General features: G+C 36.1%; 1 protein-coding gene across 1 annotated transcript in view; it reads right to left on the bottom strand.

Annotated features, from left to right (window-relative positions):
• The window catches only part of LOC129988964 (acetylcholinesterase-1-like), a 30,713-nt gene extending 15,764 nt beyond the window's left edge, over positions 1–14,949 (bottom strand). Inside the window, exons 1-2 of the mRNA XM_056097261.1 lie at positions 14,361–14,949; positions 2,448–2,738 (exon numbers count right to left, since the gene is read on the bottom strand). Of these exons, the coding sequence (XP_055953236.1) occupies positions 2,448–2,738; positions 14,361–14,913 (844 nt within the window). The 5' untranslated portion in view covers positions 14,914–14,949. The remainder of the gene's footprint in view (positions 1–2,447; positions 2,739–14,360) is intronic.
• Positions 14,950–16,947: the final 1,998 nt, after the last annotated feature.

Genomic DNA, 16,947 nt, shown 5'->3' with positions numbered 1-16,947 from the left:
AACTTCGGATTCCGTCATTGAAGAGAGTAAGAGTGGGAGTGATATTGACAATGAAGATAATGACAATGTAATTGTGGAAGAAGATATTGCTAATGAGGATGAAATATTAACCCATCAAGAATTGTTTTTTCCTATAATTTATAAAGTTCGAAAAATTGTTAATATATTTAAACGTTCCCCTACAAAAAATGCCATATTACAAAAATATATACTAACTGAAAATAAAACAGAATATATATTAATATTAGATTCTAAAACACGTTGAAACAGTTTATTCCTAATGATGGAACGATTTTTGAAACTGAGAAATCCAATCCAAAAAGCAATAATCGACTTAAACCTGTAAATTAATTTTTCAGATAGTGAATTCGACTTAATATCCAGAACTATATCAGCTCTACTTCCAATAAAACTGACTATAGAGGCATTGTGTCGGAGATATTTTAATTTATTAACAGCTAATGCCAACAATAAATTTGATGTTACAATCATGAAAGAACAACACACATCACTATCTGAAGAATTATATATTACATTGAAAAATCGCACAGATGAAAGGCATACCGAAACAGAATATGTCTTATGGTATTTACATATAATGATTTTAGAAATGAAAATGAAAAAGAAGAAAAGAAAATAATCAATTCAAATCTGATTTAGTTTATAGTAAATTTTCTTACAATTTTTTACTCACAAACCTATCCACATTCAGAAGAATTCGGTTCAGTTATCGAAGATTATGATGGCACTAATGTCGATAATGAAAATGAATTGTTTCTTGAACAAAAATTAGAATTAGCTATAAATAAAAAAAATTCAAGGAATCAAAATACTATACAGAAATCAGCTATATCCAAAACCATCCGACGAGAAATTGATTTATTTGAAGATGAGGGATTTAGAGGCAAATACTTGGAAAAAGTATATAGCGTATTGCTAACAGTACCACCAACTAGCGTAGATGCCGAAAGAGCGTTTTCGACAGCTGGTAATTTTTACACAAAATTACTTTTCAGGCTTAATGACAGTACAATCGATGCATTATGTTTTTTAAGATCACATTTCAAAAATTTGTAATAGTACCACAGATTGAATAGTGATATTTACACTTTTTTTGTGATTTAAATAAATAAGTTGTTCCTTTACTTTTTTGTAATTCTTTATATACTGTTATAATTTATAAGTTGCATATTATTTTTTGTGATATTTACACTCTCTTATAAAACTGGCAAATAAAACAAAGAAACACCTGTGTTTTCTTTCTTCTTCTAAAATTTCTAATACCGGTATTAAAACCGTTATCCCGGTATTAAGATCTAAAAAATACCGAATACCGGTATTGAAATTTTGGTCCGGTATTGCAATCCCTATTTTTGCCTTGAATGGTGTTAGAAGAAATAGTATAAGGTGCGAGAAACAAGAATGAACAAGATGAGACACTTTTTGTAAAAGCTTTTTACCTGCTGCTTGTATGTACTTTCCTTTTTGTTTTAATAATTGGTTATGAAAGTTGTTATATAGTTTATTTTATTTTATTGCATTTTTGCTTATCTCTTAGGCCTTAATTTCAGAGGATTTTCGGGTCACATACTGTTGGATTAAAGTCTGATTCCTCACAGAAAAAAACCCTTATTTTGAATCCCCGCCTGAGGGTGACCTTTGAGAAAGTCTTCAGGCCGGATTCTTATTTTCTTTGGTTTAATTTTGATTCTATTTTACCTTTTAACTTGGTATTTATTAATAAATAGTCTAGATTCATCTATGTTTTAGTAGTAGCTGCATTTGGCTTTCTAAATACAATGGTGCTTTTTCGGTATTTTACTTTTTTTTAGCTTTTTAATTTGATTCCGAAATAATTTTAATTTTAGATTGTTTCAGAAATAGGTTTTAATACATATATATATGAAATGCGACATCATTACTCTAGAAATGATCTTTAAAACTTCTTAAACTTTCTAGAAAGAGGGTAAAAGATTTGTTTGTTTTTTTCCTTCTGTTTTTAACAAGACTGTACTGAATTACGCCTGAAAATTCTTATTTTGAAAGAATTATCTATTTAATTTCTTTCCCATATTCTTTTCAATGCAAATACTCCTAGAACCAGTTGAAGAGACTCAGATTGTATTTCAATTCAAATTATCCTTTAATAAATTTACCTTAAAGTTGCAAATACAGATTTTTTTTTTTCGATTTATTGAATCGCTTCATACGTTTTACGTCAAATTGGCAGTAAGTCAGAATTATATCTTTACTTTCTTGTACATAAATATATAAAAAGAAAATATTAAAGAGAAATGGAAGTGCTATAAAAGTTCCATGCTAGCACCTATCTTGCATCGGCCATTATTATATAACTGCCACTATTGAAATTCCAACACTTGTAAAATTTGAACTCTCTGAAAAAATTTTTATACAAGAAATGAAAAGGGGAATACAATATTTCTTACCTTTCAGACATTTGACGACAGATTGGCGATTAGTGGCGCATCCAACTTTTATTGCTATTTGCTCTGTGAATGCAATATTCAGAAGTTTGGTGTCTTGCGTCGGTACTGCAGGTGATCCGCTTTCCATTATCATCTGGCTGAAGAGATCTGTGGCAAGTGGGGAAATGGAAAGGTATCCCACGGCAATAGATCCGGCGCTTTCACCTGCTATGGTAATTCTAGAGGTGTCACCTCCGAAATAACCGATGTTTTGGTTGACCCACTTGAGCCCCTCCAGTATGTCCCATAATCCTATAAAATGTGTGTAATTTTACTGCAACAATACTAAAGAATGGTCACAAAAAATTTCTTTGATTCGAAAAAAATTATTGCAAAAATAGTATTATAATTCGGCATTTAGTTTGTTGATGTATTGTAAAGACACTTATAAAGTTTTTAGTAAAACCAGGTACGTCAGTAAATTTCAATGTGAGCTTTCCTGATAGCTCTAAGAGTGTCAAGGTAATATTCCGTTTATCGAAAAGAACTTCCAATGTCATACTAGATACACAATCTATGACCCTACTTTTGAGTATTAAGGTAGTATTAATGAGTGTATCAATATAAGTACCACTATAAACTGGCGTTGAGTGTATAAGTATATAATTGGCGTTGTAAGTGCTCTATCGTTTAAGCAATTTTAAAATTGGGATAGTGTGGTGAATAGCTTATAAGCCAGTTAACAACTATGCTACCCGAGCAATTGCTTTTGTATCGTGGTCATGCTACTGGACTGCGAACCACAAGGTCCCAGATTCTATCCTCATTTATCCTAATCCACCACATTGGTGATCTCGGACGATGAACCTTCAACCTTCGTACAGCTATTGTGGCGCCATCTACCCACAGCAACTCAAAAGTCGCCAGACTCACTTGACGCAGCAACAGCATCAGCAACCACTCACCCACACACGCTCACCACAACGCTTGGCGCTACTCAAATGGGTATATGCGCATTAGAATCAACAGCTAATACATCACCACTCAACGCCCATATCGTTCGTCTCACCTCCGACTCACTGGAGGGAGAGTCTGTGGTGAATAGCTTGTAAGCCAGTTAACAACTACGCAACCTGAGCAATTGCTTTTGTATCGTGGTCATGTTACTGGACTGCGAACTACAAGGTCCCAGGTTCTATCCTCATTCATACCAATTCGCCACAATAGAATAGTGAAGGCCAATTTGAATTGATAGAACTAAAGATCACATTGAACATTGGTTCTTGGCGAGCTCCCGGTTTTGGATACTTAACGACTAAGTTTTATTGGATATTTTCAACTTTTAATAAATATTTTATGTTTTAACTAACTTCTTAATGCTTTAATTTTTTAAATATGTTTATGTTGTTTGTAGTGTTTTTATTCATCTCAACTGATGTATTCCGTATGGAATTTTCAACATCCATGGATTTTTCTCAACTACTGTGAATATTGATCCAATTTGTACCATCTCGTCAAAGAAAGGATTTAAAATTACTATACTTAACTATTATAGCTTTAAATAAATGTAAAAATACCATTTTTCCACACAGGACGCTGAAATACAGATTCATTAACAATTAATTTAACAATAATAAATTTACATCATATTACTCCAAATAAACACAGACATTCATCCATCCACAGGTTAGTAGCGCAACAGCCGGGCGGGCCTTCCTCCTCCTTCACTGCCCGCCTTTGTCTTAATACTTTGTTTTTATATTTTCTAAAAATAATAAAGTGCTCTTGCTCAATAAAACTAATATCCATGCAGTAAATACATGTAATTAAGTAATGCCCTTGTTTTGAGCAATGATTGTAATACTTTGAATTTATACAATAAATCTGTACCGAAAGTGTGGTTTGGTTATATTAATGTCCCGTTTGAAGAAACACTAGGGCTATTTTGGGACGGACCTCGTAATTCTGAACCATGGTCAAATGACGAGGACGGCACTTGATCTGGCACCCCCCTCTCCACACCACACTAGCGGGAGGACGTTTGGTCATGACGGATGTAACGTGCAACTGACCCTCTTACACGAGGGTTCTTTCGGTGGAATCGGGTCACGAACCTAAAACCCTCCTGTTCCGAAACTGAGACCTTACCACCAGGCCACCGCGGCCTCATCTGTACCGAAGGCTGCGGTGACTCGGGAATACTTGGCGTTATGGGATGGAACCCCCATTTCCATCCCGTGCCCCCTATCGCAGGTTTTACACCCAACTCAGGTAAACTTAGGGGTTATGTGGAAAATCCAACTTTTCCAACTTAAAGGTGAAATACTGCGAATTTTTTTGTTCTTCAGAAGTGAAAGTTTTATTTTGTCTCATATTCGCTAGCATGTAGACAAACTTTTACTAAATATAAATATAGATAACGAGAGATTATATCAAAGCTCAATTTTACAATTTTTGTAAAACTGACCTTTTATTGACTAATTAATCATTATAGGAATGCAATTTATTTGAAAGATTTTTGTAAACAGAAATACATGTTTACAGAAATACTGGATGAAGAAAACATGTTGCATTCTGTATATATAGTAATAATTTCATCATACCTGCATTCATTAAAATGAATTATTTTCTAGTTATTTAAATTCAAGCTTCCCTTTAACTTCTGAGTTGCAGGAAGTTTCCTTTCTTCTCTTTTCACTACACGCGCATAAAATAAATGCTAACCCAGCTGTAATTTAGAGAAAAATCTTTGTCGAAGCTATATAAACTTGGAATATGTTTCTAAATCCTTTTTCTTTTCGCTTTTGTGCTTCCTTTTCGCTCTTCATCATTGCCTGGTCATGAATTTAGCGAAATACTTTTGAAAATAATCTGATATTGAAGCATTTTTCATAACAGTTACAAAAGAATAAAACATATCATAAGAATTCTCCGACTGCTTTTTTACCAAGAAAGAAATTGTATTGAAGCTTCAAATAATTTCTTAATCACGCGAACTCTGATCTCATTGTTACTTTAACGTCTGAGCTACGCGGGCTTCTGATTTTCTCATAGAATTGAAGCGCTGTATCAACAAATTCTTTTCTGAAACTATATAAGTTCCGAATACTTTCACACGCTCTCTCTTTCTTGCTGCCTGTCTTCCTTTTCATATGTTTCCCTGTACTCGACATGTTTTGGACTAAAAAATATTTACAAAAGATAAAAATTGAATTAATTCTTTAAATCGTGAAAAATAAAAATTGTTAAAGAACTATCTGTTTGTTTCTTCAAAACATCTTTTACACACACTCATGCTGTCTCTGAGATTTATGATTTAAAAATTAAAAGTATTCAGAAATAAATCATAATATTTAAGATGGAAAGTCAATGACAATTTAATATTTTGTCGCTGTTACCATCTGTCCATCTTTTTTGTCACTGTTTCTATCTTCCAGATATCTTGCTCGCAGTGACTGAATTTATAATTTGACCCTAGATGAACACAAACAATCCGACATAAAACTTATATCCTTTCGTAAGAGTTCACCTTCTTGTACCGATAAAAGATAGCAAATATGAGCATAATCCCATATCTAATTTTCGAATGCTTCCAAATCTGACTTGTAAACATTCATAAATTTCAAGCTTTGGCTTAGTTGAAGTTTGCCTACAAGTCAGAAAATGACTGAATATCGATTATTTCAACTTGTTTTTGATATCGTGCTGTTTCAATATTTTAGGAGAAAAGTGAACAAAGAAATTTTTTTTATCATTTAATAGAATTTTATACCTTTAATTCTTCTTTTAAATTCAGTTCAAATATTTTCCGCATATTTTCTGCGTATCTTTTATATAATACAATTTCCTCTTGATTGTTAATATTTAAATGTTTCAAATGCTTTTTCAAGGACCGTTTTATATTTGGATTATATTAACTTCGATACAATCTTTATCTGATCTGATATTTCTCAGGCTTTTTAAATTTAAATCAGATAAGTTTTTCTTTTATATATATATCAAGATAACGAACAAACCTAACAACTATACTAAATAAGAAAAAAGGTTGATTGAAAAAAAAAAACGATATATTAATTTCCCTCTGCTACTGATGAAGGGAACAGGGCTTCGATGTTACACGATTGGGGATTGGGTCTTAAAATTCTCTACTTTTAATAAAAATGTATATGTGTCTTTCTGTCTTTTGGCGCACTGCAGGCTAAGCCATTTGACCTAGAGGTTTTAAATTAGGTACACACATACTTTGGGGGATGGAAATATAATCTTAGCAATTAATTTAATTTAAATTAATTATAAATTATGTAAGATTTTAGCATTTTTTAGGGATAACTTTAAAAGAGGAAATATAATAGTACCTCCGAGTAATTTTTGGGGAATTTATCGAAAAATAAAAGACATTTTGTCATTTTCTCGTGATGATTTTGGATGAAAAAAAGTACACATCTCCGAGAGATTTTTTGGAAATTTATATTCATTAAAATATGAGCTAGACTTTAAAATTTTCTCATAATAACTTCAGAAAATATTGTCACGAAGATTGGAAATAACAAGGCTGTTAGGTTGAACAAGTAATCAGATTTATTCAAGCAAAGTAACTCTCAAGCGTACAGACCGATAACTCGATCACAACTGGTGACACTTGACTTTATATACACTCTCAGAATGTTCGAGAAACATCCAGATAGAACATTTAAAGAAAGATCTAGAATCAACTAGAAACTAGAGAAATAATAAATAACATTTTAAATTAAAATTCCAGTCTTTGGATAAAACTGACTTGGCTGGTATTCGAACCTGGGTCGTGAAGGTCTACAGTCTCGTGTCTTGCCAACCAAGCCACAGGAATTGATATCAGTAGTTCATTATGCGGCATTACTCCCCTCCAAAGAAAGACAGCGCCCCGCTGTCAATCAGGTTAAGGGCTTTTACTCTGGAACGTGTCATGGGACCCTTGTAAATTTCTTGATTTTCGGCAGGTACGACATTTTCATTTTGACTGTCCTCAATTTCAATTTGCTTGTCGGGATCATGGTACGGTTTCATTCGCAGTACATGGACAACGTCTCTTGGTCGTCTTCTTCGGGATTCAGGGTCAAAATCTTGCACCTCGTATGTTACGTCTGATAAACGGCGTAAAACCTGGTAAGGCCCAAAGTACCTCCTTAAGAGCTTCTCGGAGAGTCCAACTTTTCGGACTGGAGTATAAATCCATACGAGATCTCCAGGAGCATAAGATACCATTCGGTGTTTGGCGTTGTAACGTCGACGGTCTTTATCTTGGGCACTCAGGGTTCGCACTCGGGCTAACTGTCTTGATTCTTCAGCCCTGGCAACCATCTTAGCGACGTAATCATCATATGCATCATTGGGAGAGAATGGCAACATTGTATCTAACGTCGTTTCGGCGTCGCGTCCATGAAGTAAAAAGAAAGGCGTAAAACCTGTCGTCTCCTGTTTAGCGGTATTATAAGCAAAGGACACAAACGGTAAAATTTCGTCCCAATTTTTCTGCTCTGTATCCACATACATGGACAGCATGTCGGTCAAAGTTTTATTAAAGCGTTCTGTCAGTCCATTTGTTTGAGGGTGATACGCCGTCGTGAAACGATGATCGATATTGCACAGGTCAACAAGGGTGGAAACAAGTCTTGCTCGGAAAACGGCTCCCCGATCCGAAATAATTACTCGTGGAGCTCCATGCTTTAGAATAATTTCTTCGAGCAAGAACTTTGCTACTTCTTCGACTTCGGCGGTCGGCAAGGCTTTTGTTATGGCATATCGTGTCAAATAATCTGTGCAGACTATGATCCATTTGTTTCCCCGACCAGATTTTGGAAATCTTCCGAGGAGATCAACCCCAATGCGATGGAAAGGTGCTATAGCTGGAGGGATGGAAACTAATCGTCCAGGTGGTCGTTGAGGAATAGGTTTTCGTCTTTGGCAATCCCGACAATGCATGACATATCGGACAACATTTCGGTACATCCCTGGCCACCAAAATCTTTTGCGGATTCGGTCGTAAGTTTTTGCGAACCAAGGTGGCCTGCCGTAGGAGCGTCATGGAAGTGTCGAAGTATGTCGACTCGTAGATGTTTCGGAATGACTGGTAGCCATTTTTGTCCAGCTGGATCAAATTCTTTCTGTATAGAACCCCGTCAATTAATTCAAATCCTTTCTTTTCTATGGATCGGCTGTTGTTGTCAATGTTAATTTTTACAAGGTCTGGATCTTTTTTCTGTTCTATTGCAAGGTTCATACTCGTGGTAACGGCTAGGGATTTGTCTGTTGTATGAGTCTCATCTTCCACTGGATTTCTCGAGAGAGTGTCGGCATCCCTATGCTTCTTACCGGTTTTATATTGAATGGAAAAATCATGTTCTTGAAGTCGAAGGGCCCATCTTGCAAGCCTTCCTGAAGGATCCTTTAAACTCATAAGCCAGCACAACGAATGATGGTCGGTTTTAACTGTAAAATGTTTTCCGAATATATATGGCCTAAATTTGTTGATTGCCCACACAATGGCGAGGCATTCCCGTTCGGTAGTGGAATAATTTCTTTCGGCTTTTGTCAAAGTTCTGGAGGCGTATGCGATTACTTTTTCAGCTTTATTTTGGATTTGCACCAAGACAGCTCCAATACCATAACCACTGGCATCCGTATGAATTTCTGTAGGGGCATTTTCGTCGTACATTCCTAATACAGGATCAGACGTAAGCGCTTTCTTCAGACTGTTAAAAGCTTTCATTTCTTCATGACCCCAATGAAACTCCGCACCACCTTTTAGCAGCATCTGCAAGGGTTCAGCGAGATAACAAAAGTTCTTGATAAATCGCCGGAAGTATGAGCAAAGGCCAAGAAAACTCCGTATATCATGTGCGTTTTTGGGGGTAGGAAAATTGCTAACGGCTTTCACTTTGTCAGGATCAGGGACGAACGCCACTACTAGATACAAGATGGCCCAGTATTTTTACTTCTCTGGCCGCGAAAAGACACTTCTTCGGGTTGAGTTTAAGACCAGCATCTTGAAGGCTTTTAAAACAAGTCTTAATCGAGTGAGATGGTCATCAAAAGTTTCCGAGAACACTATTATATCGTCTAGATAACAGAGACACATAATCCATTTGAAATGGCGCAACAAATTGTCCATCATTCTCTCGAATGTCGCGGGGGCATTACAAAGTCCGAACGGCATGACTTTAAACTCGTATAATCCTTCGGGTGTTATAAATGCCGTCTTTTCACGATCAGCCTCGTCTACTTCTATCTGCCAGTATCCGGAGCGAAGGTCCATGGAAGAAAAGAACTTGGCTCCCTTCAGACAGTCTAATGTATCATCGATACGAGGAAGAGGATACACATCTTTCTTCGTGATCGCATTGAGCTTGCGATAATCAACGCAAAAACGCCAGCTTCCATCTTTTTTCCTCACGAGTACAACGGGTGAAGACCAGGGACTTTCAGACGGCTGGACGATATCGTTATCGAGCATCTTTTGAACTTCTTCACGAATGATGCGTCTTTCGGTCGATGAGACTCGGTAGGCTCGTTGGCTGATTGGAGTATGATCACCCGTGTGAATCCGGTGTCTCACATTCGTCCGTGCAGCTGTCTGCTTGTCAGTCTTGGTGAAGATTGCCGTAAAACGTCGTAGCAGTTTAGCTAGTTTGTTTTTCTGTTCATTGTTCAACTCTGGTGACAACATCGGTGAACAATCCATTTCGACGTTTGGCGTCTCTTGCTGTGCATCGATGTCATCTGATTTGCTAGAAATTACACATAAATGTCCCCCATCCAGTGGTTCGGCTTGGCCTATGCACATTCCTCTAGGGATTACTCTGTTCGTGGACTGCAAGTTGGCAACCCAAATTTCACTTTTCCTGTTATGGTATAAGGACACCATGGATGGCACGGCGATGTTTCTCTCAAAGAGCAGCTGCTTATTACCATCAATGACTACGTTTAGGTCTCCTTGAACATGGTATCCTGATACTGCTACCTTTGTCACAGAATGGGGTTTAAGTGTGTAGTCTTTTGTGGCATACAATTTCCATGTGTCTGGTGTGGCAACGTCTTGGCAAATGTCTTCTACGTATAGTTCACTTTGACCACAGTCGATCACGGCTTGCGAGGCTTTTAAAAAGTCCCATCCAAGGATTATTTCGTGACTACAATGCGGCACAACAATAAATTCAAACGGCAGTTCTCGGCTGTTTATCCGAACACGCAGGATACATTTTCCGATCGGTCGGATGAAACTTCCATCAGCGACTTTCAGTACAAGGTTTTTGGTGTCAGAAAACAAAACCTTCTTTAACGACCGTCGATACTTATCGGAAATGATCGAAAATGAGGCTCCAGAATCGACTAGAGCACGTATAGGTTTCTTATCTATAATGACGTCCAGTTGATTTCCCGTCATCTTGGCGGCCGATGGAGGATTTCCGTTGCATGCGGCCTCACCTCCTAGGAAGGTCGCTCCGTTCAGTTTTCCTCATTTCTGCGGCTTGGCGACTGACTGGATCGACGATACGGTGACGGTGATCTGAAACGGCGTGTAGGGGATCGGCCTCTAGATGGACTGGGTGTGGAACGGCGGATGGTATTTGGTCGGCGGTATTCTTCTTCTTCAGCGTCAGTTTCGAAGTTCTGTTGGCGGCGTCGATAATTGTCAAATACAGCTTTCCGTTCTCTGCAATAGCGCACAACATGTCCTGGACGGCCACAGTGGAAACAAACTGGTCTATTGTCGGCAGTTCTCCAAATATCAGTTTTTCTTGACTGTACGGGCAACCTCTGAGCAGGGGCTCTGGTTCGTCTGGCCACAGCTGCATAAGATGGTCTTGGTCGAGGTTCGATTGGTTTTGCTGAAACCGGTGCCAAAGCTTTTACGACTTCGTCTTGCACCAGGTCCTCTAACGACTGGGAATATGGTTCCGAAGGTGCTTTAAGTTCGGTAACCAACCGCTGAACTTCCTCCTGCACTATTCTGCGAATGAGGGACGTCAAATCTGGCTCGTCCTCCATGGATGCTACAGGTACGACGTTTGGTAGCCTCTCAAATCTCTGTCGTTTTACTCTCTTTTGCTTCATATCCTCTATATAGTTGCACCATTTTGTGAAATCAGCTATAGTGGTGATTTCTTTCATTAAAAGGGCCTGATAAATGTCTTCGGCAATACCTTTCATTAGGTGTGACACTTTTTCGCAGTCAGACATCGATGGATTAACCTCTAGGCAGAGACCTAATACGCTCTGAATATAGGACTGCGTACTCTCCCCTGGGCGCTGGGCTCTGTATTTAAGTTGTTCTTCTGCTTTCTTGGTGTGTTTTTGACGGTCACCAAAAAGTCCTAGTAATCCATTTTTAAACGCTTCCCAGGAATTCAAGTTGTCTTCGTTGTTTTCAAACCACTGCTTAGCAGTGCCATCTAGGAAGAAATATACATTGGCGAGACACACCATGTCATCCCACTTGTTGAAATGGGCAACTCGATCATACTCCTTTAGCCATTTAAGAGGGTCCTCTCCAGGCGTTCCGGAGAATGTCGATGGGCTCCTCAGTTGTTGGGGCGTAGGAACAGTCACTACTATGGGCTTGGCTTCTACCGACATTTTTGTCCTTTTTCTGCTTTCTGGAGAGTAAAATCCAAATTCGGGAGATAATCCTCTCAATCGAAGGCTCCTCCGTAGGTTTTCGCTATCGTCCACGGTTGCAGGAATAAGTACCCGGCACCTCCACCAAACTTGTCACGAAGATTGGAAATAACAAGGCTGTTAGGTTGAACAAGTAATCAGATTTATTCAAGCAAAGTAACTCTCAAGCGTACAGGACCGATAACTCGATCACAACTGGTGACACTTGACTTTATATACACTCTCAGAATGTTCGAGAAACATCCAGATAGAACATTTAAAGAAAGATCTAGAATCAACTAGAAACTAGAGAAATAATAAATAACATTTTAAATTAAAATTCCAGTCTTTGGATAAAACTGACTTGGCTGGTATTCGAACCTGGGTCGTGAAGGTCTACAGTCTCGTGTCTTGCCAACCAAGCCACAGGAATTGATATCAGTAGTTCATTATGCGGCAATATTATTATATTAAATTGATTCTTATGCCATTTTGAAATTCAAAATTAATATATATATATATATACTTTTAAATGATAGTCATTTAGTTGTCGTACAATATTTTTCTGAATTTCAAAGATTTTTTTTTTGCATAATTTTCAACACTAAATTACAATGTTGTAATGAAATTCAACTTATTTTCATTGTTTCATCATATATTTAATAGCAATATTTTCTTTCATTGTCGAAATATGAGGAAGAAAGATTATGATAATTATCTCAGCAGTTTACATGAGAAATCTGAAGGTCACATTACCACATTACCAGAAAAAGCAACTAGCAATTTAAAGACAGATTACCGGGATACTTTAACTTTTATTGTTAATATGATGCAATCCGCACATAAAGCATTAAAGATGTAAACTTATTAAGGAAACAAGGCTTTAATGTCTGTCAAAGTTCAAAAATACTTCGTTAAGGGAAGTGCGAATATTAAGTTATGCATAAGAGATTTAACTGAAATGATTAGTTAGTAACGAAAAGCGCCAGTTATATATAATCAGACATTTAAAAATTTAATCCACAAAATGTTTATTGAAAATGTTGTTGAAATTCTGACGTGTTTATTAGGCAGCAAAGACATTCGGTGTGGGTCATAACACTATGATTCTACCGTAGTCAAAACGTTTTGAACCGTAAAAAAAAATCAAATTATTAAAGAATATTGATTATATCAGTTTTAAAGTCATCTTTCTCCATGCACGGTAATTAGACGAGTGTATTTCCTCCCTAACGTTGGAAATATATTTAAATTTCATTTCATGAATTTTATTCGAAAATCGAATCGATTAGTTTTAGTTTTGTATCCCCCAACTGATTTAAAATTATTGTGTAGAAATGTAGTTTGAACTGTTTACTTACGTATGCAAAATAATCTGTGGCCGATACCATAATTAAAAAACTGTAGTTGTTGAGAAAAAAACTTATTGCATAATTCATAATTTCTTATTATTCTAAAAATATTATCATCATTGATATCTCCTAATTTTAGAATTTAGGGATAATATTATGGAAACCAAATGAGATAAGATAAGAAGTTATTACAAAAGTGTTGAATACCATCGATTTTTTTAATAAAATTTGCCGATTCTGGTGACCATCTAATTCGACGGGAAAACAAGATGGATTTAATTTGAATAAAATCTCTTATGCTTAATTTTGATGTCCATGATTCTTACAAAAATTACCTTTCACCTTTAAAATTGTGATAAGCATTAGAATCGTGTAAATATTCCAAATGGAATCAAGTTCAATGATAAAGCTATTAAAAATGTAGTTGCCCGGTTCATTTATCTACTAACTTTCGCAACACTGGATTGACCTTTATTCCTCAAGTAAACAACATAGATATTAAACACAATCATTATTAATTTGCTTTTAATGATAGGAGAAAATTACAAGATTAAATATCGGATAAAATGTCAAAAAAAAAAAAAACAATTTGAATTTCCCTGCATCAATGAAATATATAAGCAAAAAATAATAATTTTCAAAATAGTCAAAATTTAAAAAAATACCTGACATTTAAGTTAGTAACATTAGAAACATAATGACATGAACCGATAGCTACGGTCACAATGGTTATATCTCCTATACTCTCTAACACTACTCCTTAATACCATTGATTTTTTTTTATGGCGCAAGGGCCAATGCTGGCCAAGCTGTGCCAGACTCGAGTACCATTGATCTTGTAACAAATTAAAACTGTACCAGCCAGCATCCACCCAAACTCTGATTGAATAAAAATACAGTTTTAATAATCTAGAAAGAAAAATAAAATTTTTTCCATCAGCACATTTACCTGCATTTCCAGGTGCCTCCTTTGTACCTGTTGTTAAAAATCCGAACGCACCAAGCCGATAGTTGACAGTCACAACGATTATATCTCCTATACCAGCTAAAGGTACACCATTGTACAATTGATCTTGTATCGAACCAAATCTGAATCCGCCACCATGTATCCAAAACAATACCGCTTTTTGATTTGAAGGACTTGCATCAACAGGTGTCCATATATTCAGAAACAGACAGTCCTCGCTCTTGTACGATCCATTCACATACCAGGGATATGGGCTTTCTGAATACTGGAGACAAGCGGGGGGTATGTTGAGAGCTTTGAACTGACTTGGAACGAAGCGAAGTTTTTTCGTTCTCTGGAAACGGAGTGATCCAACAGGTGGTTGAGCATATCGTATCCCAAGATATTCGTTAACTCTGTATCCCTCGAATTCGATGGTTCGTCCAAATATTTGAGATTTCTTTAGATTCACAACTGGCATGCACATTGAGTTATTTACCAGGAATGAAACGACTTCCAGCAATAGAACGACAAATTTTAAAATATTTTTTACCATTTTTCTTTTACAAAATACAGAACTACCTAGAAGGAATTTTTTATGTCCCAATGCTTTTGATCCTTTCTTGCAAGTTTTATTAAAACTACATCATAATTCGAGTTTAATGAAAAGATTACTAACCACATCTGTTCATATAACCGTTTCTGATAAGAATTATTTGTTCAAAAGGAATCATGCAAAATCCTTGGAATTGTTTGATCTTAAATTGTGATACGGAATTGTTAATTGAAGAAAAAGGCGAGAAATTTTTGAGATTATCTGGAAATAGATCTAATTTACTTGATCCAGGTCAGCTGTGAAATTTTTTAGAGGCAAGCTGGTTTAGCGAAATTCTTCTTTCCTTAATCTAATATCCAGGAGTCACGTCTCATTTTACTTTTCCTCTCATCTCTGATGGAATATTTCGTCTTCTATTTTTTTACCTACTTATTGATAATTTACTTAAGATAGGTGCAGTACCAAAATGCAGGAGTTTAACGGGGTCATTTGGAAATGTTTTTCAGCTTTTTGCGTGCATAATATTGGATAATTATTACATTCAAAAACATTTTTAAAAACATTAAAAGAAATAGGAAAAATTATCAAATTTTAAAATATTTTTAATTCTAGGTTATTCACTATAGACAATGTGTTCTTTCAATATATTTTTTTAAAATTTTTGTACAAGAAATATACAAAGAAGGAATTATTATAATCACCAAACAATTCAAGACTTTGACCAATCTCCTCATTTCAGATTTCCTTGAACCTGAAAAACGCATTTTTGGAATTATAATTGTCAATCTATGAACATGATAACTGAAAACCACTGAGAGCTAGGCAAATGAAATTTTGTAAGTAATTTTTGCAACAAATGTAATAGATATATATCAAATTTTGAAAGAAATCTATTAACGGGAAGTTTGCACGTAGGAGTGTGCAAATAAATCAATAACTGAAAACGTAAAGTATAGATAAAATGTGATCTACAATATCACTTTCTAAATTGTTCACCCTTTTCAAATTTTGAATGAAATATGTCAAGATATTAATCATCTATCGATGAATATTTCCTCATGCAAATAAACGTGATAGTTAAAAAAAAGCAGCGCTTTGGATAAATGAAATTCAGTACAAAGTGTCAGTATCTAAAATATAAATTCCTTTCAAATTTTGAACTAAAACCATTATTGTCTCTCTAAAATTTCGCGGGCATAAATGATAACTCATAAACGCATCGATTCAACTAATTGTTGGAGCCAGGGTGACCTGGTGGTAAAGTCTCGGCTTCGGAACCGGAGGGTTTCAGGTTCGAGACCCGATTCCACCGAAGAACCGTCGTGTAAGGGGGTCTGTTGCACGTTAAATCCGTCATGACCAAACGTCCTTCCACTGGTGTGGTATGGCGTGGAGAGGGGGTTGCCAGCTCAGGTGTCGTCCTCGTCATCTGACCGTAGTTCAAAATTACGAGGTCCTTCCCAAAATAGCCCTAGTGTTGTTTCAAACGGGACGTTAATATAACCAGAAGCAAATCATATAATTTTTATTTGGCATATAATCTTTTTACTAAAATTGTAACTCTGAGTCAGTTCGTCGGCTTTAGTCGGTTGCGCAAAAGCTTAATGCTTATTCGTTTTTCTTTTTACAAAGTAAAAATACTTCCTGCGCTGGACAATAAAAAATAAAAATATGAGCATTTTTGGTGATCAGCCTATAGTTCGTAATTGTATGCGAAGGGAAGGGGATGCCACTTTTATTAGGGTGTTTCAGGAAGGCGATTGCCTGTTGATCAGATCTAAAACCTAATACAGGAAATCCTCACACAGATAGTGCTGAAAAAAACAGCTACATCCAAGATACACAAACTCGACTGTTATTTATAGGCATTTATTTCCCCATCAAGTATAACTCGTTATTACTCTCTCAAGTATTATTCTTTATATATCGGATGATTATTAGGTTCGCAAATATTTCAAAAAATCATAAGAATCGAAAAATTATTCGACTTAAAGCGATTTACTGAGTAATCACTCCAAGCATGATATTCCCCCT

This window comes from Argiope bruennichi, chromosome 10, assembly GCF_947563725.1.
Source record: "Argiope bruennichi chromosome 10, qqArgBrue1.1, whole genome shotgun sequence".
In the NCBI taxonomy this organism is placed as follows: domain Eukaryota; kingdom Metazoa; phylum Arthropoda; class Arachnida; order Araneae; family Araneidae; genus Argiope; species Argiope bruennichi.
The sequence above is the reverse complement of the archived record's forward strand: the minus strand, read 5'-3'. Positions and strand labels throughout refer to the sequence as shown.